This window comes from Manis javanica, chromosome 10 (assembly GCF_040802235.1).
Source record: "Manis javanica isolate MJ-LG chromosome 10, MJ_LKY, whole genome shotgun sequence".
NCBI lineage: Eukaryota > Metazoa > Chordata > Mammalia > Pholidota > Manidae > Manis > Manis javanica.
The window spans coordinates 116,059,765-116,083,852 of NC_133165.1; the positions used below are offsets into that span (position 1 = coordinate 116,059,765).

Below are 24,088 nucleotides of genomic sequence, written 5' to 3' on the forward strand. Positions count from 1 at the left end.
TCGTTGTCTGTTGAGGGAACAGCCTACAATTCATCTGTTCATCTGATGACACTCAAGGTTGCTTTCTACGTCTGTCTATAAATAATGTTGCTAAGCTCCCTTGGGCCTGTTCCCTCATTAGGGTGAGATGAGGTAGGGAACCTGTACATCAGATAAGCAGGTCTCACATTTTAAGAAATTTTGCCCCCCTGCCCGCACTCCTGCTGACGCACTGTGTGAGGATAGTTCTTTCCCAGGCCTTGTGTAAGGAGTCCTCTCTTCACTTTTTGTGAAAAAGTAGAACTGTTTTTCAGTCTAATTAAAACGTCCGGGTCCCTGTAAGGGTCAAAACTCAAACTTCCCTGTATGTTAAACTCCGCCGCTCCCCAGCTCGGGCCTTGCCTCTCCAGCCCAGGCCACCCCTGACCCCCAAGGTGGAAGTAAAGGGCCAGCACCTGTGCCACCTAGGGGTGGAATTGTTAGGACATTCTATTTCAACTTTTTGAGCAGTCACCTGTTTTCCTCAGCGGCTGCACCATTTTACTTTCCCACCAACGATGTCTAGAAGTCCCAGTTTCTCGATGTCTTTGCCCACACTTAATCTTATTAATCTTTTTTTTTTTTTTAATTCTAGCCATCCTAGTGGGTGTGAAGTAGCCTCTCATTGTGGCTTTGGTTTGCATTTCCCCGATAATTAATGATGTTGAGCCTCTTTTCAGGTGTTTACTGGCCATTCGTATCTAATCACATGCTCTGCTCCTTAAAATTGGGCTGTTTGTTGTCTTCTATTAAGTTGTAAGAATTTTTACATGTATTCTGGATACTAGACTCTTTGCAATACGTGATTTGCAAATATTTTCTCCCATTCTGTAGTTTGTCTTTTTATTTTCTTGATAGTCCTTTTGACACAGGAACATTTTAAAATTGCGACGGAACCCATTTTTATGTTTTCTTTTGTTGCTTGTCTTTGGAGTCATATATAAGAGACTATTGCCAAATCTAGCATCACGAAGATTTACCCTTAGATTTTCTTCTGAGGATTGTATAGTTTCATCTTTTACATAAGACAAGTAATAGTTTAATGCGATATTTTGAAAATCAAAATTAATGCCAAAAGTCCATGGTGAATAAAACATCAACATTTAAAATAAGGACAGGCTCTGACGCTGCGCTGGGACAGCGCCCTGGACGCCCACCCTGAGACAGGTGGCGAGGGTTCCATTAAACCTGGCCGGAGCAGCCCGGGCAGGGGGTTTGCGGCTCAGGGCAGAGCTCGGGTGGAGAAGTGGTACAGCAGGAGAGGACCGGAGGCCTCGAGGGGGAGCGAGAGGGCTGGGGCCCCGGGGCTCCGGCGGGGTGGCACAGGCAGGCTCCTGGGCTGGTGACCGCAAGTACCCTCTCTGAGCGCGCTGTGGCTTCCGAGTGGGTGGCAAGGGTTTGGCAAAGGACCGTGTCCCCGGGCTCCCCTGCCTCCCAAGAGGGTCCCCGGCAGGGACGACCCCCCGAGGGGCTGGGGAGGGGGTGGGAGGCAGGCGCGGGGAAGGCCGGTGAGGCCGCCCGCAGGCTCCCGAGCGCCCCACCCGCCGCTCGCCTCCCGCCTCCCGCCTCCCGCCGCTGCTGGGAGCCGCCCCCTCGGAGCCGCCGGGGCCTCTGCCGGCGGGCGGGTCGTGCCCCGCCGGCCAGTGAGCGAGCGGCAGAGCGCTGCCGCCGCACCCCGCCCGGAAGGCCGCCGGAGCCGGACGCGCCCTGGGCCCCATGGCCGCGACCGCGCCGCTGCGCGACTGCCAGGTACGCGGACGCCGGCCCGGCCCGGCTGTTTACCCCAGCGCCCCGGGGGTGGCCGGGCGCCCGGGCCGGCGGGGTCCCACCCGCACCCAAGAGGCGGCCGGGCGTCCTGGGCGCATCCGCCGGACCGGGGACCCGCGGCGCGCGCCGGGTCCCCGCAGAGACCGCGAGCGGGACCTCCTGAAAAGCACTAACCCAGGCGGGGCCCAGCATCCCCCCAAGCCGGCCTCCAGGGCAGGGAGCCTGGGCCCGGGCCGCAGAGGGGAAGGCGGAGTTAGAGGAGCCGGGGCACCCGCCCCCAGGCCCGCAGGACACCTCGGCGGGGCCCGCTGTGCCTGCGGGAGTAGGGGAGACCCGGGTCGGTGCGCCGCGCTCAGGCCTCCGCAGGCCGGGCTGTGACAGCGCCCTTCTCAAGATGTCGGTCCGGATCGCCCGACCAGGTGCAGAGAAGAGAGGGACTGTTTCAGTGGCTGGCCCACAGTGCGCGCCTTGTCAGTGCCTTGCACGCCAGCGCTGGACCCCGCAGCCTGATCAGGGACTCCTGTTTACTGAGTGTCTGCTCCCGGAGGAAACTTCACAATCAGCCGTGCCGCTACCCGAGCCGCATTTCACAGAGGGATCACCCAGGGGTCTGAAGGAGGCCCCCCGGAGGGCACAGCTATCTAGAGGCCTCTGGGTTTTGCACTGGCTTCCGTCCCACCCAGGGGTCAGCTGTCTCAGGCTTGTACCATATCTGAAATCTGGGAGGCCATGTCTACCTCGCAAGGCCAGGTCTTACAGAAACCCATTCCTGCAGTGCTAGGCATTCGGAGCTCTTCCTGCTCGGGTTGTGGTCTGTGTGTTCATGATGGGAAGACTCCATGGAATAAGGTCCTGATAATCCCGCCTTGCTGTGTGTAGGCATGGAAGGATGCAGGACTCCCGCTGTCAACCCCCAGCAATGAGGCCTGCAGGCTGTTTGACGCCACCCTGACCCAGGTATGCCCGCTGACGGAAGGGGCGGCCCTTCTGTTTTTTTGTAATTGGCAAATGCTTTTAATTAATTTAAAAAGTTTTGGGCACATCTTCCAGCTGCATTTATTGATGCCCTGAAGTAAATGGTATTTACACGGGTCCATGGCCCTGCTGCACATTTCCATTGCCTAAGTTCACGGCCAGGCCGACGAGTCCGGGGATGTAGTCTCCAGGAAGAGCTGGGTACTGATGGACGTGAGTAGGCACAGGACTCGAAGCTTCCCAGGTTTATCCGCACTCCTGTCTGGTGAACAGTGAAGGCATTCGTGCCATTCCCACCCAGATCTCCTGGTAACCTTGAGGGCAGTAGGGCTCCATGAGGACCCAAACATTCTTCATAACACTTTGAAACATCCTTGTACGGGACCAATGGCTCAGGCTGAACCAAAGCCCCACAGCCAGTAACTGGGAAAGTGGTGGATGATTTTTTAAGCTTCCTGGTGATGTTAGCGATAGACTGCAATGGGATCTATGTACTCCGTACCCCAGTATTTGGGAATGTGTGGGGATCATCTCTGTCGATGGCTGAGAGGCCCCTGTGGTGGCAGGCAGACAGCAGTGGTGCCCCCCAGCCATTGTCCCCGTGTGGCCTGCTGAGGGGTTGATATGGACTCCTCTGTGTAGGGCATGGGGCCCTGTCCAGGGGCTAATTTGTGACGGTACTGCTCTCACCACATTACCAGTCATGTCTGATACCAGTGAAGGAGCCTGTAGGTTAGAACTAAGAGGGTCTCAGAGGTGAGGTCCAGCTACTTTGTTGACAGGTGGGGAAATCAGAGAGCTGAGCTGACTCATGCCGTGAGCTGGAGGAGGGAGGTGTGGCTGGGTCTACAGACAGCAACAGAAAACCTCAGCTGGGCTTGATTGTGAGCAGTGAGGCCACTGCCTGCTGACTGCATCCACACAATATAGGAACCAAAGAAGCTTCTAGAAACATAAGAGTAGTAAAGAAATGAATGGTGAAATGCCCTTAGCTTGCCAGTGTCTCACTGTGTGCATTTGAGTTCTTTTTGTGCCCTCTGTAGGACACTCTGTTTGTTACATGGCACATTCCTCAATGCAGTGGCAGCCCACCCTGACCTCTGCTGTGCATTTTCCGTCCTGTGTATTGGTGTCTCTGTGCCATCCTGTGTTAGAGCATGGGCTCTTTGAGTCCCTGCGCCAGTTCCCCTGTGTCTTGTTAAAATACATGTGCTAATTCTGTGTAGGTGTAGGTTAGACATCTGCCGGGGTAGGCCTGGCCTCTTAAAACAGACTAGAAGTAAATACACAAAATTGTCAAAAAAGGTGATGAGATGAGATTAAGTGTAAATTTGATCCTTCAGCTTTCATGTCTCTTCCTAGCTTTCTGGGATGCATATTTGCTGAGGTGCTTTGTAACAGGGATGAGGAAGAAGTGGGAAGGTCTCTACTGTGGTGCCCAGCCTCAGGGCCCCTCTTATGGCTGAGGAAGCTGATGTTGGGGACAGTCACCTGTCAGGAAGAACCTTCCTCCAGGTGTTTCTTGTTTGGGAGTGTCAGCCTCACCAGCCCTAGAAAATGTGCCCTGAGTTAAGGGTACTTGATCTCCTCATAAGAGGTCAACCCAGTTATTGTTAGAGGCCAGAAAATAGTGATCTAGGCAAAAAAACCGACCCAGATTAGATACATGCCCTCATTAACATGAACTAAGGACTCCCTGGGGACACTTTGTCTTATGTTTTTTATTTCAGTATGTCAAATGGACCAATGACAAGAGTCTTGGTGGCATTGAGGGCTGCCTGTCAAAGCTCAAAGCAGCAGATCCAACCTTTGGTGAGTGATGCTTTTCCCTGGGCTGAGGGGCCCTGCCTCACAGGTGCCGCCCTCTGGCTCCCTGACTGAGAGTCTCAGCTGGGTTGTGGGAGACAGCCCGGGTGGCAGTGGCTGGGCTGGCACTGACATAGAGGGAGGGAAGGAGACAGCCACAGCCTAGAACGGCAGCTGCTCCCATAGAGATGCCAGGCTCCATTGAAGGCATCTTTCCCATTTTCCCTGTAATTGTTCAAGAACAATACTGATCCCATTTCTCAGATGAGAATACTGAGGTTCAGAGAGAGTAAGAAACATTCCCAAACCACCCAGCTGGTAGTTGGGGGTCTGGGATCACACGAGGCTGACTGAATCTGAAGCCTGCCCCTGGAACACAGGAGGTGCCTACACAGCCTATCAGAGCATCGGGGAGGCCTCACCCAGAGCAGCTGGGGCCCCGTGACAGAGGTGGCATCCAGGCAAGCCGTGTGTGCAGCAGGCATGGAGAGACATTCCAGAACCCCGGGAGGGTGGCCCCATGTGGGGTGGGGTTCTGGGTCTATGAGAAGGGCTGAGGAGGGCAGGGCAGCAGGGACCACCCTTCCCACCCCACTACGGCCAGGTCCCCCTGAGGGCTGGGGGCACAGGAAGAGGGAAGACGTAAGTTGAGCCTGGCTTGTGGGTACCAGTAGGCAAGGGTGGGCTCAGGCTCTCTAAGCAGACTGCAGGTCCCAAGTTAGAAGCAGGGGTCACTAGCACTTTGGGGTGGTCCCAGGCCTGCAGGAGTGACTGAGTTCCAAATGCCAGCCGACACCCTGTCAAGGTTGTGGGAAGCCCAGGTAGCTGTCTGCCAGCAAGGCTGCTGCCGGTGCCATGAGGCACACCCCTCACCCCTCCGAGCTCGCAGTGCATGGAGGGCTGAGACAGAACCATGGCTTCAGAGCTCTGGGGACCAGTCCCCAGACAGCATCTCCTGAGTGCCTCCCTGGAGGCCCTGTGCTGGTTACGGTGAGGTTATCAGCTGACGAGGCGGGAGGAGGGGCTGGGGGCCATGGGAGCCCGCAGGCAGCCCCTAACTGGTTCACACGGTGAAGGGGAAGGTGCTGCAGACACTGGCACTCACCAGAGTACCCTCATTAGAAAAATATTTGTGGAGGTGCAGAATGTTTGAGGGCTGCTGCTCCTCCACGCTTACTGCGAGGCCCAGGAGTTGTGGCCTGTTGCAGGGGTGGGGCACACAGCCTGCCTGCCACCTGGCTTGCCCCTCCTGGGATGTGGGGTGTTTATTTCCAGTGGGCTCTGGGCTTGGCTGGGCTGGACTGTCTGAATCACCAGCTGTTTTCCAACCTTTCACCAGTGATGGGCCAAGTCATCTCTAACGGCCTCGTGCTGATTGGCACCGGAAGCTCTGTGAAACTGGACAAAGAGCTGGACCTGGCTGTGAGGACGATGGTGGAGATTTCCGAAACACAGCCGCTGACGCCGCGGGAGCAGCTGCACGTGTCTGCGGTAGCGACCTTTGCCAAGGGGTAAGGGGCCTCCCCAGGCCAGGGCTGGTGCTCCGAGGCCATGCTGGGTGGTGCCACAGGCTGACCCAGCACCCTTGGGGAAGGGGACCGAGGGTGACTCTGATCCTGCTCCCATGCCCTCTGCTTCAAAGTCACATCCCCCTGCATTCTGTCCCAGCTGACTGCTGAATGAAGTAGTTGGCTAGGATTCCCAATGTCACATTCAAAGCAACTTATTCTATTTCATTAAATAAAATGGTTATTATTTTTGTCACTAAAAATAATAGGACCACATTAGACATCTTCTGTAAAAGATCAAGAGAGAAAAAACCTCTTACCCTTATGCTTCTTGCCCTTCTGACCATCTCACAGCCTTCCAGACAGGGCCGTGCCTCCGTCAGTCTGTCTTGCTGCCGTGCGATCCTGTAATCCCACTGCGTATGGCATTCTGGTCCTAGACCCGTCTCCGGGACAGTGTCTGCATCTGCTCCGGCAGGGGAGAAGCCCTGCAGGCCTAGGTGCCCTGAGCGGGCTGGGTAAGGATTCCGAAACAGCAGCAAGAAAGTTTTTCCTGTTCTTCCTGGTGAGCCAGCCAGATGTCAGCCAGATGCAGTTCCACCTCCGAGACTCCTGCAGCTGGTTCATGGCCTCTGTGGGTGAACTTGTATTTGACAATTTGTTAAACCAGTTTTCTTTCCTTGAGGTCCAGAGTAAAGCTTCCCACTGGTTTTTCAATTTTCTGAGCCAGAACCCAACCTAGAAACTCCTCGTGTCCAGCCGAGTGCAGATGGTGACAGAGGCAGGAGACCACGCCTTCTGCGCCCCGTGTGTGTGACCTATGTGTTCCCTGCTATGGGAAAACTCTCTTGGCTTCCAGGAACTTTCCGAAAGCCTGTGAGCTCTGGGAACAGATTCTCTGTGACCATCCGACAGACATGCTGGCCCTGAAATTTTCCCACGATGCCTATTTTTACCTGGGCTACCAGGAACAGATGCGAGATTCTGTGGCTCGAGTTTATCCCTTCTGGAAACCCGACATCCCCCTTAGCAGGTACGTGTCTGTTGGAAATCACAGCATTTTATTTTCCATCCTGTCTCCTCTGCCTTAAACAATAGCACCTCTCCTGGCCCCACCCTAAAATTCATGAGACTCCTGTTGGATTCAGCCTGTGCTTTAAAGTGTTCAATTTCTTCATTTATCTTCATTCCATCCTGTGAATGAGGTAGTGCCATTGTGTATCAGTCAGCACAGGGTAGTTCTTGTTGCAGTAACAAACATCCCTTGGGTATTTGTCTCCAGAGGTTTACTTCTTACACATACTACATGCCCTTCATGGGAAGACTAAGGGCTCTGTGCCCATGTCATTGTCATCCTCTGGAATCCCAGCCAAGGAAGCAGCTGCTCGCTGGACACACTAGTTGCTAAGAGGGAAAAGGTTGCTCTCCTGAGGGACCCAACAATGGCAGGTGCTGAGTGAAAAGCATATCCTGGCACTCACCAGTCATTGGCCAGAGCTGGTCACCCCCCGACAGGAGGCCAGGCAGTGCAGTTCTGTGTGCTCGGGAGGAAAGGGGGGCCTGGGATGTCTGTGAAGAGCCCAAGTGGCCACTGTACATGAACACTTCCACTGCGTCTTGATCATAGGATTGTGGAAATCAAATGGGTTAATAGATTGAAGAGCTCTATTGATCAGAGCTCCCTAGAGAAATAGAACCAATAGGATATGAATATTTATCTGTATATATCTATATTGAGAGAGCGAGAAAGAGATTAATTGATCGATTTTGAAGAATTAGCTCCTATGATTGTGGGGACTGGCAAGTCCGATATCTGCAGGACAGGTTAGCAGTCTGGAAACCAGGCCAGGTTTCTGTATGACAGTCTGGAAGCAGAATTCCTTCCTTTTCTGGGGACCTGAGTCTTTTCTTTTAAGGCTTTAACCAACTGGATGAGGCCCACCCATATTACAGAGGGCAATCGACTTTACTCCAGGTCTGCTGATTTACATGTTGACCCCATCTAAAAATCACCTTCCCAGAAACATATGGATAGTGTCTGATCAACAGCTGGTACCATAGCCCAGCCAAGCTGACACATAAACTCAATCATCACAGGAGCCTCGAGGTACTTGGCTCACTGAAGTATTCAATGCACGTGTAAATGTGGAGGGTTAAGTGACCCCAGTAAGAATTCAATACATATTTCAAAGAAAATAGAAGCCTAGAAGCCAGTGCATAGAACATTGCTTCCAAGAATATAAAATCTAGAGTTTGTTTCTATGCCTGGGAGTAAAAATCACACCTGAGTCACAGATAGAAACCCAGTCACTCTGTCTCACTGTCACGCAAGCCTATGAAACCATAGGCAAGAGTGCCTCTTTCACATGTGACTGCCTGGGCGCATGGGCGCCACAGGTTACAGATGGGTCAGACAGACAGGGTTCCGGCCTCTAGGAGCAGAGGCCAGGGAGGAGCCACCCGGTGGGTGCAGGTCAGGCCGGCCCAGGGCCATGCACAGAACTGCCAAGCAGTGAAGCCACTGACAGTCCCCAGTCCCCGAGGTTTCCTGGGAGAGTGTCCTGGGCTGCGCCTCTGGCACCAGGCAGACAGGAGAGAGGTGGAGAGGGCCCCTGTCACCCTCAATGGAGATGCTGCATTGATGTATAAGAGGAGGTGGGGACAGGGTTGGGAGCTTGACTGATTGTGCAAATGGAGAAGGTCACACTACTCCTCACCAGTCAGAAGCATTGACTTGCTGGGAGATGCAGTACCTGGCGAGGTATCGGCAGGGGCCAGCTCCTGGCGGGGTGTGTTACACAGTCTCCTAGGGCTGCGGTAGCAAAGTGCGACGAAGCCAGTGGCTTAAAACAATAGAAATCCATCCTCTCACTGTCTGGAGGCCCAGATGTCAGAAGTGTCAGCAGGGCTGCGCGCCCTCTGAGGCTCTTGGGGCAGGTCCTTCCGTGCCTCTCCTCAGCCTCTGGCTGCCGGCCATCCTTGGCATCCTTAGCTTGGAACTGCCTCACTCCGACCTTGCTGCTGTCTCCATGTGGCGCCCTCTGTGTGTGTCTGTGTCTCTGTCCAAACCTCCCCCACTCTTCTCTTCTAAGGACACCCATCAGTGGGGTTAGGGCCACCCCAATCCGGGGTGACCTCACTTCAGCTTGATCTCACCTGCTGACACCCTAGCTCCGAATTAGGGCATATATTCACACATCTCATTTTGGGGGACACAGTTCAACTCATAGAGTTCGTGGTGAGAGTTGAACAGTCCCAGTCCACTTAAGATCTTTTTCCTCTGTTTTTAGCTATGTGAAGGGCATCTATTCTTTTGGATTGATGGAAACCAACTTCTATGATCAGGCAGAAAAGATGGCCAAAGAGGTACGTGGCCCTTTCCGAGGTGCCAACCCTCAGGTGGCAGAGCACATGGGGGCCACCTCTCATGAGTGACTCGGGCAAGGCCCCCACTCTGCACCTTGTTTCCTTGGAGATGCTGGGAAGGGCTCGTGGTGACAGGGAACAGCTGCTGCCATCCAGGCCCCCCATGGCCTGCAGAGCCGTTACTCGGCGGACTCCCTCTGCAGGCCCAGAAGATGACAAGGCCCGGGTAGGTCATGTTCACCTCTCTCACTTGGGGTCACACAGAACAGCAGCTCTGAGCTCCCCCAGGCCTGTCCGTCCCAGAGCCCAGTGGCTCTGCAGGAACCAGAGTACATGGGGGGAGCACATATAAATGTTGGTTCTCCCACCCCAAACCTCACGTTTCTAAGTGTCACTACCACCGCCAAGCTTCCAGGAGTTGAGTGATAATTGCAAACAAAGGCTGTTCCCGGGTGGGTGGGGGTCTGTGCTAGCCCTTCCCTGGACCTCTGCCCATCTGGAGGGAACAGTGGTGAAGGGTGCAGAGCAGTGAGGCATTGCTGAGCCCTTCTCTCCAACTAAGGCCCCTCCCTCTGTGCCAACTGGTACCCAGGCATGTGGTGGACACCCCTCAACAGGGTCCCAGGGCCAAGCAGTAGGCAGCGAAGGTCAGGCCCCTGGTGTGCACTGTCCTCCACTTCTCGGAGTCCCTGTCGTCCAGTTCCTCTTCTTGCAGGAGGAAACTGAGGCCCAGGGAAGGGCCTTCACTCATGAGGGGGTAACAGCCACAAGTCAGGGGCTGGTGGGACCTGGGGTCTTCACAGCAATCTTGGCTCCATAGCTTGGGTGACCAGGTACCGCCATCCAGCAGGGTGGCCACAAGAAGGTCCCCTGGAGGCCAAGGAGCTGGGTCCCCTGTTGGGTGGCACCCATCAGGGCACCTGAAGGCTAGCAGGATGGTTCAAGAAACCAGAAGGCAACCAAAAGTCAGGCCCACACCCCAGCAGGAGGCAGTGGTGGAACAGGGTCCCCTCTCTGCTGCTCTCATGCCCCGTCCTGCAGGTGCGCGCACTCTGAGCTCAATGCCAGCACACCGCAGGTGATTCCTATGCGAGGCCAGGCCGGGATGATGGCCACCAGGCTCCTAGGAGAGTGCGGGCGGGCTGCACCAGCCTCTGCTGGAGTCTGGAGAGATCTCAGAATGGCAGTGCACAGGCCTGGTGTCTGCAAGCCTAACCCCAAGGGCAGGAAGTGGGGGAAGGGGGCAGCCAAGCACAGCCTCAGCCCAGGGGGTGGAGTGCTTGGTAGGCCTGGTAGGCCAAGGCTTAGGGCGGCGGTGGGTGGGGCAGGCTCTGGGAGCAAAGGCTGGCAGTGCCAGCAAGGCCGGATCCTATGCCCTGTGGATCCAGAGGCAATTTGGACTCTGTTCCAGGGAGCCTTGAGAGGAAGCTGGTCATAATCCTAAGAGGGGCAGGGCCTTAATCTTGGCAGGGAGATGAGAGCTGGCCCACTGCCCTGCCACCGAGCTGCAGCCCTGAGCCCCTGTGCATGAGAACAGCATGCTCAGTGGGTCCCTGCACAGGGCCCCCACCCCCAGCCTGCTCGGCTACGCTCCTGTCATTTCCTGAAGTGTGCTGGTCTGCAGGGCTCTGCCCTGGGTGCCCATCGTTCCTACAAACATACTCTTTCTTACAGTGTCCCCATGTGGACTGGTCAGGGCCCATGCAAACAGGGGGCTGGAGCTGGGGGCATCACCTGTCAGCATGGACCCCACAGCAGGTGCCAGGCCAGGGCCAGATGTGTACGGGCCTTCCCAACCCTGCCTCTATGAAAGGCGTGGGGATGGAGGCAGCGGGGCTGGGGAAACAGTGATCTGGTCAGGGACCCAGGCTCGTGTGATTGTCCACAGGAGCCCCGGGGGCCGCAGCTCACTGCCACGTGCCTGGCACTCGGTAACTGTGAGCTGGACCCACGACTAGAAGACCAGTGCTGCTGCGGGGTGAGCCTCAGACCTTGTGCCCGCCTGCCTCACTGGTCTGTCCAGCTCACCTGTCACGCGAGCAGCCATTATTGTTAATAGTATGATGTCAGAGCAAGCCTGGAAAGCCACACGTGTGGTTATCACGTGTGTGTTAGGAGGGGCAGCCACGGGCCCCTGGGGCGCCTGACAGTCAGCACAGTGTTCACACACAGCGTCCTCTTCAACCCGCAGCAGCTCTGAGAGGCCAGTGTCATCACCTCTCGCTGGGGGAAGCAGGCCCACACGGGCTGCTTGGCACATTGCAGGCCACTCCCCTTTATGCAGGAGGCTGTGGGGCCCGGGGACAAGCCGTGGCTCTGGAAAGCTGCAGTTGTGCAGTTCGCAGCATGTCACAAAGCCTCCTGAGCTGTTTCCTGGTCTGTGAAATGGGCAGTGATACCCTCACTAGCGGCAGGTGGACGGTCAGTGGGGCTGGTCTTTGGGGTCACTGTGACCTGGAGGCAGAGCCCAAGGCCCTTTGTGCTCCTGTATAACCCCGAGACGCCTCGTCGTCGGGCAGCCTGACTGACGCTTATTATCCCAACCGCCTTCCGCCCTCCCTGTGTAGGCTTTATCTGTTGACCCAGCGGATGCGTGGTCAGTGCACACCATTGCCCACGTCCACGAGATGAAGGCAGAGATCAAGGATGGACTGGAATTCATGCAGCGCTCAGAAGCCCACTGGAAGGTACGGCTCCTGCCGCGGGGTCATCTGCCTGGAAAATTCTATCCGTCCCCTCAAGTTAAGCTGAGGCTTTATGGACCGAAGTTACATGGTGCAGCTTAGTTCTAGGGAAACTCATGTCCTACTTGGAGGAGTTTCTGGGGAGCCACAATGCCTCTGGGAGCCGCAAACTCCTGAACACCAGCCAGTGTTTTGTAGGTGGCTCTAGAATTGGGCTTGAGATGTTTAGCATTAAAGGAACGGATCATGAATTATCGGGGAAACAAGAGCCTGGCATGGGTGGGGCCTGGGAGGGCCCTCAGCTGCCCCCTCGTCAGCACAGGCCAGCAGGCTCTGTGCGGGACCGAGGAGGGCACTCCTGGAGCGCCTGGTGCAGCTGGCGGCCGGGGGGGAGGGGGGCGGGGATGATGGCACAGCCGTGAGTCTGCAGGGCTGGCAAGTGGGGGTTGGGCCCTTGTGGCCAGTCTGCCAGGGCCTGGCACCAAGCAGCAGGGATTCAGTGATGAAGCGAGCCAAGGAGAGACCAGGAACTGGGCGGGGAGCAGGGAAGCAGAGCGGTCGCTTGTCCAAGCAGTTCCCTGGCCTGGCACAGTCCAGTGCAAGTCTCCTTCCAAGGAGGCAGGCTCCTGGCTTCCCTGGCAGTGGCATGAAATAGGTGGAGCAGGTGAGCGGGTGTGAAATAATAGATGAGAACTGTAATCTCATGAGGTGCATACTCAGGTCTTTCTGAGACCCCCAAACACGGGGCACGGAAGAGGCACCAGTGGAGGTGGGGGTCTGTGGGGTGGGGCCCTGCCTGGGGCTGCTTTTCCCAGGAGCACTGAATCTGCGGTGAGACGGGTGCAGCCATGGGGCCATGCCTCCTGGCTGAAGACCAGGGACTTGCCCAGGCAGAACTGGGGGGAGCCTGGGAGGCTGGCCAGGGCCTTCAAGCACATTCTGTTCACATCCCTCCCTCAGACCCTGCCATTCCACTGGGCCTGGTGCTGGAGGCCTGACTCTACCCTGCGTCAAGAACACAACCCTCCTGCGCCTTAGTTTCTTTTGTACACCTGTTCTTGTGACCACTGGGAAGCTCTTGGCCCCAACGAGTTCCCAATGGTTTTGTTTCCAAACACGTTTAAAATGAGGCAGCCCAGGCTCATGGGGTCACCTCCCAGGGGGCTCTTGTCCCCTGATGTCAGCACCTGTCCCCCACTGTAGCCCCTGGCAGCTTCTTGCCTGGCAGAACAGCCCTGGGGTAGACGGCGTGGCTAGGGCTCTTTTTCCTCTTCCTCCTGTACCTGCCCCAGGCATTTGGCTGCCAGCCTAGAGCTCAGCCAAGTTACTGCTCTAGGCTGTGCCCTGCCCTGGAGACCCCACTGAGAGTCCAGCCCAGTCTTCTGTATCCTCCAAAGGCCTTTACCACTGGCCCAGTGGAGTGAGCAGCTTCCCAGCAGCACATGACCCACACCATGACAGGGGCACTCTTGGGGATATGAAAACCCAGAGGAAGCATCCCAACCATCTGGGCTTGAGGGGAAGCGGTCAGGGAAGGCTTCCTGGAGGAAGCAACCCCCTGAGCTGAGTATTGAAGGGTGAGTAGGAGTTTTCCGAGCAAAGACCAAGGAGATGGAGGGCTTCTAAGGAACAGCTTGAGCCAAGACACCAAGGCCTACCATGGCCTGTGAGGGAGAGGGAGCCAGGCAGCTTGGTGTTCTCAAGCACAGGTGTAAGGAAGACATGGCCACAGAGGAGGCTTTACCAGTTGCTCTTTCCTGGAGACGTCAGGTGGCATCAGGCAGGATAACGTGTGCAGCAGCCTCACAGAAGGAGGGCCAGCCTTCCTGGTGGGACTAGAGTGTGTCAGCAGTAGCTGCTGCTATGTCAGCCCTGCACCTGTTTTGTGAACTTTGCCAGTCCTGTGGGGGCACAGTGATCTTCATGGCTTTACTGGGGTGCCCTGTGCTATTTGGACACAACTGTCTGGGGGTGGATTTTTCATTCATTTTCTCCACTCCACACAGAAGGAAGACAAGGTTTGAGAGTGAGTGACCTCTCTGCTGGCCCTGCTCGTCCCCTTTCTTAGCTTTGGGGCTTCCCAGCCCCAGTCCCCTCCAGGAATTCTGGTGGACTATTTGCCATCTCCTGTAGCAGAAGGAGATGACGGCGAGGACATGCCTGGCCAGGCGGACCTCCGAGCTGGTGCCCAAGACCTTACCACAGGCTGTCAAATTTTTGTCTGATTCTCTTCTTCTTTCCTCAGGACTCTGATATGCTGGCTTGTCATAACTATTGGCACTGGGCTTTATATCTGATAGAAAAGGTAAGATGGAGGCTGTCATCCTGTGACCATGTCCAGAGAATGAAATATTTTTCTACCTTTCTCTATACTTTATGTCCCACAGACTGATATCTCGTGTTTGCACATTTGAATTGTGTCCTGATGCAATACAGCATCAATGTCTTCAAATAGCTTTTCAGGCTTAAACTATTTTAGGCATTTTTCACTGTCTGGACTTGGAAATCAAGTTGTATGATATTATACATTACATTGTGTGCAGTTTGTGGAAATAATTTAGACTGAGTGTCTGTGCTGCGGGAGTGAACTGCCGAGCACCCACCCCCCAGGCCACAGTGAGGGCGTGGGGAACACCCTTGGCCCCAGGAACTGCGCCACTGGGTCCCGTTGATAAGGGTGCTTCATGCAGTCTTGTCTGTCATAGAGATGATGTAAATACCCCCTAACTGTCCAGAGAGAAATGCTGGGAAGATGAGGACACAGTGATACCCAGTGTTTAGAAGAAAGCAATGAACCCAACTGACCGTACAGTAAGGAAAATGGAGAGAGAAGAAAAGATTAGAAGAATTCATGGCAAAGCTTGCCACAGTTCGCTGCGCACTTCCTAGGGAAAGAACGCCCTCACAGAAACTGTCTCTGCTGCTCAGGGGAGCCAAGAAGTGGGCCTGTGCTCCACCCCGAGCCCCTCCTGGCTGCCTGTGCCCCTCTGGACTGGGCTGGGGGCGGGCTCCGGCGTGGCCGCCCTCTGTGCAGTTGTCCCTGGTACCCTCTGCCTCCCCCACATGCTGACTGTGGGAACTTTGTTTTCCCAGGGCGAGTACGAGGCTGCGCTCACCCTTTACGACGACCACGTAAGTCCTTGCTTGCACTCAGGTTGGTTACTTGCAGCAGCGTGCCTTATAGTTTTACCACATCTGTGAGTCTGTCAGCTCTGTCCCAGCCAGAAACAACAGCTGGAGCAAGAACACACTTCCTGTGTAAAACCCCATGGAGTTAGTTTTTGCCCGGAGTCATGCTGTGACCCCAAATGGGGTGAAGGCATCCGGCTGACTCAGTTCACCCCGTGGACCTCAGCAGAATTCTGCATCTAAGCTGGTCATCTCTGAACTACTCTCCAACTTCTCTCCAGTCACTTTAGATTTTTGCTTCCCTTTGGTAAAATCATTGATCTGGCCCATAGGAATCTTTTTGTATTATAGCAGAATACACATGACATAAGATTTACCATTTTAGCCATTTTTGGGTATTCAGTTCAGTGGTATCAAGCACATTCACACTGTTGTGTGCCTGCCACCACCATCGTCTCTGAACTTTTTCATCTTCCCAAACCGAAACTCCATGCCCACCAAACAGTGTTCCCCAGGCCCCTCCCTGTAGACCCTAGGTCTGCTTTTAAGAGTGAAAGCCTAAGTCACAGCTCCTGGGAACCCCTGTGAGCACTTAATAACAGAAGCCTGGGGCCACCGACATGCTGGTGGTTTGGGGACGTAAATCCCAGAGGGAAACAGGAAGTTTCCTGGAAGTCCTCCTTCCGAGTGGCCAGGATGTCTGGTAAAATGTGGATGACGATGAATCGTGCGCTATGAGGTTCAGGCCAGCTGAGTCTGGCGCTAGGAACGGATAAGACAGCCTCCCACCAGCGTGGCCCAAGGCTTGGGGGGTGGCAGGAGGAAAAGGCAGTGCGGTGGGCCCTTCCCTCTGCCTCTTTGTTTCGGGGCTGCCTGTGGTGCAAGCCCTTGGTGAGGGGCAGAGTCCCAATGGTTGAGGTGGAGGGGACTGTGGTGGTGGCTTCCGTGTGCCAAGGGCTGGCTCTGTGTCAGCCCCACACACGGCCCTACCAGGTGTGTTCTGCCCATGCCTGTGGCCCCTCATGCCCCACCACCCTTGTCTTCCAGATTCTCCCCAGCTTGCAGGCCAGCGGGGCCATGCTGGACATGGTGGATAGCTGCTCCATGCTGTACCGGCTGCAGATGGAAGGTGGCGGCAGCTCTGGGGGGATGGAGGGCTCCCCACCACCTTCTGGGCCCAGGGCCAGGCAGGAAGCCATTACCCAACTACCCAGGGTTCTGCTGCAAGCCTTGGGACAGTATGCCTGGCCAGAGCCTGGTCCCAGTTCTGCAGCTGCCTCCCAGCTGGCCTGGGACCAGAGGGCCCGGGCCACCACTGCCCTTTCCCAGTCCCCCCACCCCTTGGTGCAGGTCTCAGACTCCACGCCCAGGGGGTGCCTGCCAGTCCCACAGCCTGCCTTTCAGGCCTGTGGGCACAGATGGCACCAGGCTACCTCTCTGTGGGTGCTGCTTCCTTTCATAGAACAAGGGAGGTAAGAGCTTCTCAAGTCCCCGGTGTTGAGAGAGGTTTCTCAACCTGAACACTCCGTGCTCTGCACATAGCCTGGATAGGGTTGGCCACAGCTGTGGGGTGGTGGAGGGCTTCTAGGCAACTTCTGGGGGTACCAGATTATTCTCCCCTCTCTCCCAGGCCCAGTGAACCGACCCAAACCTGTACCCTCTCTAGGTTCTGGGTCAGCAGGCCAGGGTGGGGATGAGGCCCAGGCAGGGTGAGCTGTTTCCCTTGCATCCTGGGAAGGCTTCCTAGTGGAGGTGAAATGTGAATCCAAGGGCAGATGTATAAGGTTCTGCCAGGCAGAGATGGGAAAGGGTGTCCTAAGCCCCCGGCACACAGAAACAAGCAGCCTGGTATGGGATGAGCCACTGGAAGTTTGGGTCAGTGCAGTGAGACAGAGCAGAGGAGGCCAAGAGGCCGGGGAGCCAGGAGCCCACATGGGGAGCGCAGGGTGAGGGGTTTGGTTTTTCTCCCAGTCTGCACGGAGCCTGCTAGGGCCAAGCCGGGGAGGCTCCCAGCTGCCTCTGAGAGACCCCTGTGAGCAGTGGGGCTGAGGACAGAGGCCAGGGGATTGGTGAAGAGCCTGCTGCTGCTCATCGATGTTCAGGGGGAGAGCAGCAAAACCAAAGCTGGGCCGGAGGAGGCCTGTGGCTCGTGTCCAGCTAACCATCCAGAACCGGGTAGAGAGGGGAGGGGGCTGGGGAGGGTGAATCCTGCTGACCCTCCACCTGCAGAGTCAGAGCTTGGAACCACCTGGAACTCTCCAGGGAGCCCGGGGCCTCAAGCCCCAGGGCCCATGTGAGGAGAGGCTGGGAAGCACGCTGGGGGTGCCGGGACGGGGGGAGAAGAGAAAAGCCACTTGCTGCCCTCACCACACAGAGTGGAGACTTCCGAGCTGTATCTGATTTGATGGGCTGAGAGGCAGAGGTCAAGGGCGACAGCTCTGTTTAGGGAGGTACCCCTAAGGAGAAGTAGGAAGAATTGGTAACTTCTAGGAATTGGGGGACAGGAGATGGGAGGTGGCGCGGAAGAGGGAGCACAGGCAGGGACCGTCCAGAGCTGAGCATCTGGACACACAGGTAGAGGACGCTCTTTATTAATTAGGCAGATTTTTCTTGAGCACCTGTTATATACCAGGTGCCATTCCAGTGACAATCGGGGGGAGAATTTAGAAGTGGCTTTGGGGTTTGTCAAAGGAGCCAGAGACTTCATTTCATACCCTTCAATAGCTTTTAAAATTTATTTTCTACCTTATCCATTTACTGCTTTTGTAATTAAATGAACTTAACATGAACTGGGCCCAAAGGCCTCAGTATGAGCCACACGCCACTTGCCAGCCCTGCTCACCTGCCAGGCTTCCACCTGCACAGCATTGTAGGGTCCCCAGGGGTGAGTGGGTGCAGGAGGCTCGTGCCCAGACTGCGCTCCCACCAGGCCTCTGGGGCTCCTCCCCCTGTGTCCTCAGGAGTGTCTGTGGGTGAGCGGTGGCAGGACCTCCTGCCCATGGCCCAGAAGCACAGCCGTGACCACATACTGCTGTTCAATGACATGCACTTCCTGATGGCATCCCTGGGCGCTCGGGACCCCCGGACCACGGAGGAGCTGCTGGCCACGCTACAGGATGCCAGCGAGTATGCAGAGGGCCAGGGTCCTCAAAGACCCTGTCACCGGGTGGGGTTGGCCTCACCCTGCTGAGAGGGTGACAGGTGCTGGGGTCATGCTGGGGTCTGCTCAGTGCCTCCCCATGCCCGCCAGGGAGGCTGGGGTGGAGGCCGCTGGAGAGTGCAGTTGCCCATGGAGGTGTGTGTCCCACAGGCGTGCAGCCCCTGACATGTACAGCCATTTCCCACAGGACACAGAGCTACCTCCCCATCCCCCGGGCAGGTGTGAGAGCCTCCGGTCATGGGCACAGCTGCCCCCAGGGTCAGGATGAGGCCCTGGAAGCAGAGAGACCAGGATCAGGGATCCTGGACAAGTGCTCCTCCACTCTGAGCCTGGGTCCCCATCCGCGAGCCAGGGACAGCACCTGCTGAGCAAGCCACTGGGAGAGTGAGGTGCCATGACAGAGCGACACACCTCCCTGGTGCTGTTCTGGCCCTGGTGGCAGCCGGTTTCAACCACAGGGGGCTGGCGCAAGTCCAGCGCGGTGGGGTCCTCCACAGCCTGGCTTCACCACCCACCTGTAGTGTCAGCTGCAGGAGCCATGACCACTGGTGGTTTGTCCTGGGACCTGGCAGAGGGTGTCTATCACCACAGTCAGCTACCCCCTGAGTGTCGGCTGGGACCATGGGCTGAGCTGCCCCTGGCCCCCAAAGTCAGTGACAATTCCAGGCCAGGTTTCCACCAGCGTTGCCCACGGTCCTGAGGCCCTGCATAGTCAGTGTTGGCACTCAATGTAGCACAGATGAGCAAACCCAGGCCAGGTTGCTAGTGAGCAGCAGAGTTCAACCCAGGGGAACTGAGTTTAGAGCCCCCTTCTCTCCCCTCCCTGGCTGCCTGTCTGTCTGCTCACCTGGTCAGAGCACCTACTGTGTATCAGGCACAGTGCCAGGGACACTGAGTTGAGGAAGACATGCCATGACAGGGCCAGGGCAAGGCCTCCTGCAGGCCACTGAGGGCACCTTCTTGGGCTGGCAGGTCCCCAGGGGACAACTGTCAGCACCTCCTGGCCCAAGACGTGGGGCTGCCCCTGTGCCGGGCCCTGGTGGAGGCTGAGAGTGGAAACCCCAACCGCGTCGTGGAACTGCTCCTGCCAATCCGCTACCAGATCGTCCAAATCGGAGGCAGCAGAGCCCAGGTGAGCCTCTGGGCCACATCTGGAGCTGGAGCTCGAGGGCCTGGGCCCAGTCTCTGCAAGGTGCTGGTGTCCAGGGCATTTGAGGGTCCTTATCTCTCACATCCCCCAGTATGCTGAGAGCAGGCTGGCATGCCGTGGGGTGGGGGCTGCCATCCCTCATCCCACCTACGGGAGCCTGACTTGCCCACTGACCTTTCAGAGAGATGTCTTCAACCAGCTGCTGATTCACGCCGCTTTAAGCTGCCCCTCCAGCACCCACAGGAGCCTCGCCCAGTGAGTTGCTTGTTCATGTCCCAGAACTAAGCTCGGGAAGGTCCTTAGCCATAGCTGCTCACGGGGGCCTCCCCCTGGGCTCCCATGTGCCCAGAGGCTCCCACCTCCCTTGGCCTGAGGTGGCTCCTGCCTTTGAGGGCGTAAAGATTCGAGGCCACGAGGCTCTCAGTTTCTCTCCTCTTCCTAGCCGTGCCGAACCAGCTACCCAAATATGTCCTGCTCTTTCAGGCCCCTGGGCCTTTGCATGTGCTGCACCCTGTGCCTGGGACCCCCTTTCTCCTTTTCCAGTGGGCTGCACCTGCCGATTCTTCAGGCCTCGGCTCACATCCTACACTCTGACCGTGCTGGGAGCTGAAGCAGTGGTGGGCAGGCAGACCCAGGCCCTGGCTGCATGGAATCTCCCATGTGGGGACTGACACTAAGCAATTAATTATAGAAATACACATACAGCTGCCACGAGGCAGGGCACATTGCTCTGGAACACTGGGCTGCGGGTCCAGGCTTCCTTCCCCTCAGACCTCCCTGCCCAGCATGCTCCATGGCAGACCTCCTGCCTCTGGGCTGTGGTCCATCCTGTCCCCTCTGCAGTGATTCCTCCCTGCTCTCCAGCAACCTGGGAGCGGGTGTGTCTTGCTTGCTGCCCACTTTAGCTGGGGCACGAGCCGCTCGTATCCTGCCTTGGGTCCAGGCCCCCAGATCCTTACAGGAGTTTCAACATACCCTGTCTCTTCTTCTGCAGGAGCCTTCTGATAGAGCGCGATGCCTTGAAACCCAACTCACCCCTGACCTCGAGGCTCATCCGAAAGGCAGCTGCCGTCCACCTCCTACAGTGAGCAGGCCTGGCCACTCAGCAGAGAGCTGCTGCTGGCTGGCTCCACTTTGCAGGTTTAGAAACAGCTGTGGTCTGCTTGTTGTGCCTATTGAGGGCAATCTGCAGCTTTAAGCAGAGAGTTACAGGAATAAGGGACACATATCAGCTTTAAATATGATTCAGAATCCTCTTCTAATCCTTAAGGGCCAAGGTGCAGTTGTAAGCAGTCAGCTGATGTGGGAGCTGCTACCGCTTGCTTTGCACACCGATGTTCCCAGGGAGCTCTTACACCCCAGTGTCCAGAGATTGGAAGGGGGGTGTGGGGTTAGTTCGCGGAGGAGGCTTCTCCACACAGCCCTCGGGGGACACCCCTGCCCCCAGGACACCCTGGGACCAACCCTGTCATTTCATCTCTTTATCACATGCTACACAGGTTCTTTGTCCTTCCTTTTGGGTGAGGGTATCCATGGCGGAGGTGACTTGCCCAGGGTCACAGCTGGCAGAGTCCTCACTGAGATTTACCTCAGCCACCTGTCCTTCCCAGGAGAAGGAGCCCCCCCTTGCCATCTGTGGTCCCAGCCCCCCACGGCTGCCCCCACTGTCCTCTTCACAGGAGCGGCACATGGGGTGACCCTGCCATCGGGGAGAAGTCTGTGAGCTTCCTGGGGGCTTTCCTGACACTGATTCGGGCTTGTTTTCTCTCTCCTGAACTGCACACTGTGAAGGGACCTCACATACATGGCGTCCTTTGTCAGCTGTGACTTTAATGATACAAATGCATGTACACTGAGCTGGTGGGCTTTCTGGGTAGTAGGGGTTCAGCTCAGGGGTTGCCCTGTTGTGGCCAAAAAAAGCATTGTGACGAGTGGCTTTAACAAGATCTGAGCCAGTTTTATAAACTGCTGCCTCGTTGTCCTGGCCTCACATCCCTCCCGAGTGAGCCGCACGTTTCAGTAGCATGTGCTGTGTGAGTGCGAGGGCCGTCTCAGCCCACAGATATTTCTCAGGGTTCTTCTGTGCATACTGAAATTAGGCAGGGACTCTTCGGTGCTGGGAGGTGGGGAAGACTCCAAATTGATTAAGCAAATTCCTGGGATTAAAATAAATTAGTTAATTCATTCCTTTGACTAACTGTTGCTGGGCAGGGATATTTGAGCATCTTCCACATGCCAGGCTGGTCTGGGTCCTGGGGAGAACAGCTTCTCCTTGAATTTGGGATGGAGGTGGGACAGTAAGTCGAGAAAATGGGTAATTACAATAGGACTTTGAGAAGGCGCTGTCTTTACCCAGGGGCTAAGGACATATCCTGAGGGGGGCCTGCCCTCCCATCCTGACCTGTCCTTTCCTGCCAGTTCCCAGCAGAGCCTGCTCACACCCCACCTGCCCTCCCCTCTCCTGTTCCAAGCAAGATAAAACTTAGCCAGGGAAGCAGGAACCCTGCACCTCCTCTGGGATGCCTCCCACTCCCTGTCTGCAGGGCGTTGGGGGTGCCTCCTCTGTCCCACAGCCCTTGGCATTTGCCCTTGCTATTGTACCTTTCCTCCCAGCTGTGACCTCCTTGGGTCAGGGACAGCATCTGTGTCCCAGCATCACCAGCACAGGGCCCACACTGAGCACTTGTCAGTAAATGTTGGTGAGTGAACCCATGAATGAATGCAAAAATAGGTGAAGCAGAATCCGCCGGGGGTAGGAAGCAATGAACCTACAGTGGGAAGGCCAAGCAGAGAGAAGGAAGATGTCGTTCAGAGCCACTGAGCGCCTACTATGTGCTGACACTTCGGGGAGAGGGGCAACAGGAGTGGGTGTTGGGGACCCTCACTCTGAGCAGACGTCCCGGGGGCTGTGGGGATCTGACACCTGGACCACCTGACACGCTGGACTCCTGCTGCAGTTGCACGGTCATGAGTCAGGCCTGGGCCTTGGGACCGGGGATTGAGCCCAGGCAGGGCCAAAGCAGCCACTGCCTTCAGGAGGAAGGGAGCCTGGGGCTCCGAGACTGGTGGGCCCCACAAGGCCAGGCTGCCTGAGGGTGTGCAGGACCCTGGAGAGGCGGCTGGCAGACCACCTGGCCCAGCGCCCTCCCTCAAGCCCGTCACTATCCAGGCCTGAAGCCACGGCCACTCCTGGACTTCCCTATTCCTTGAGCCAATAAATTATCCTCTTTCTAAAGCTGCTTTTCTGCTACTTGCAAACCGGAGGTTCTTCTGATACCCGAGATGGGATATGCACTTGGGATCTATCGGATGCCGTCACTCTCCTCCAGTTAGGCAGGAACCTGAGCAAAAGATGACAAAACTCAGAAGGGAGCCCACAAAGGCTGAGCTGGAAAAGGCAGGGTCCAGGGACCCAGCACTTCAGAGTGCAGTGGGGGTGAAGAGGGAGGCGGAAGGCTGTAGAGAGAGACCCTAGGTAGAAAAGAGGTGTCAGCAATGCCAGGACAAGCCAAAGGAGGGTGCAGAGGGCAGGCCACGCTCCTTTCAAGCTGCTGGGACTCCCCACGCCCCTGCCCAGCTCCCACACCCTGAGCTCCTGCCTGGTGCCCAGTGCTGGGCTGGGTGAGGCTGGGGGACAGTGTCGACTGAGAGCCTGCCCTGCCCTCAAGAAGCTCAGCCTCACGTGGGGCTGGACACGAGGTCAGACATGAAGAGGAGCCACAGCCACATGGGGTGATTGGTGTGAAGCCAGGGACACGGAGCCCAGAGGTGGCCCCAGCCAGTCTGGAAGGCTTCTTGGCAGAGGTCCTAGACCCTGATGGCTCCCCTCTGGACAGCTCTCCACCCAACCTGCCCCAAATAAATATTTCACCATCCTCCTGAAAATGGTGCTCTCCCTCCAGGGCTGGGCCCTTCCCAGGCAGTCCCTGTGAGTCTCGCCCGGCTCCTCCCCGCTACACCCTGCCTCGCCCATCAGCTCCAGACAACTAGAGCAACAGCTTCATGACTGTGCCCTGGCGGAGCACTTCATTTGGTCCTCAAGCCCATGAGGTGGGTTCACAGGCCAGGGTTCAGGTGAGGTCAATCTCAGGCTGCCTCTGGACGGGCACCAACACGCGGGGGAGCTCAGATCTGGCATCATGTCTGCTCCGTGTGCGCCCCCCAGTCAGACTCCATTACCTGGCCACTGGGCCCTGCCTGGAGGTGCACCTCTCCAATCTGCGCCCTTGGCCCAAGGACGAACGCCCACCCCGACGCCCCGCCAGCCGGCTACAAAGCCCAGGGCCGGCTCCCGCCACACCCTCTGCCCACTCAGGCCCTCACCGCTGCCCCCCACTCCCAGCCCCGCCGCCAGACAACCGCTCCGGGTTCGGGGGCACAAACCGGCGTGCGGCCACCCAGGGCCGCCCGTGCGCTCCTCGGAGCGGGGTCCCGTCCCACTGCGGCGGTCAGTAACCGACGCGTACTGCCTCGAAAGCAGGCAGACGCACCTATTTCGTTTGGTCTTGTCATCAACACTCTAAGG

At 56.8% G+C, this 24,088-nt stretch overlaps 2 protein-coding genes across 6 annotated transcripts in view; one reads left to right on the top strand and one right to left on the bottom strand.

Moving 5' to 3' along the window:
• The window catches only part of LOC108406725 (polycystin family receptor for egg jelly), an 18,683-nt gene extending 12,019 nt beyond the window's left edge, over positions 1 to 6,664 (bottom strand). For both annotated transcript variants that reach the window (XM_073214041.1, XM_017675583.3), the window contains exon 1: positions 6,395 to 6,664. In XM_073214041.1, the coding sequence (XP_073070142.1) occupies positions 6,395 to 6,421 (27 nt within the window). In that variant the 5' untranslated portion in view covers positions 6,422 to 6,664. The remainder of the gene's footprint in view (positions 1 to 6,394) is intronic.
• Positions 1,598 to 21,748, top strand: TTC38 (tetratricopeptide repeat domain 38). Of its 4 annotated transcripts, XM_037006768.2 has the most exons (15): positions 1,603 to 1,767; positions 2,665 to 2,742; positions 4,491 to 4,572; positions 5,906 to 6,077; positions 6,934 to 7,107; positions 9,365 to 9,440; positions 9,550 to 9,666; positions 12,008 to 12,127; positions 14,370 to 14,429; positions 15,218 to 15,256; positions 16,301 to 16,382; positions 18,214 to 18,379; positions 19,386 to 19,545; positions 19,745 to 19,818; positions 20,558 to 21,748. In XM_037006768.2, the coding sequence occupies exons 1-15, from the start codon at positions 1,735 to 1,737 to the stop codon at positions 20,649 to 20,651; spliced, it is 1,527 nt and encodes a 508-aa protein (XP_036862663.2). In that variant the 5' UTR covers positions 1,603 to 1,734; the 3' UTR covers positions 20,652 to 21,748. The 4 variants fall into 4 exon arrangements, with proteins under 4 accessions (XP_036862662.2, XP_036862664.2, XP_036862663.2 ...); XM_037006767.2 differs by lacking the exon at positions 19,745 to 19,818 and having other exon boundaries at positions 1,598 to 1,767; XM_037006770.2 differs by lacking the exon at positions 9,550 to 9,666 and having other exon boundaries at positions 1,606 to 1,767.
• The last annotated feature ends 2,340 nt before the right edge of the window (positions 21,749 to 24,088 follow it).

Coding starts and splice junctions, on each gene's coding strand:
- TTC38 (XM_037006767.2), top strand. CDS start 1,735: ATGGCCGCGACCGCGCCGCTGCGCGACTGCCAG. Junction 1,768..2,664: donor CGCCGCTGCGCGACTGCCAG/GTACGCGGACGC, acceptor TGCTGTGTGTAG/GCATGGAAGGATGCAGGACT. Junction 16,383..18,213: donor GTACCGGCTGCAGATGGAAG/GTGGCGGCAGCT, acceptor CTGTGTCCTCAG/GAGTGTCTGTGGGTGAGCGG.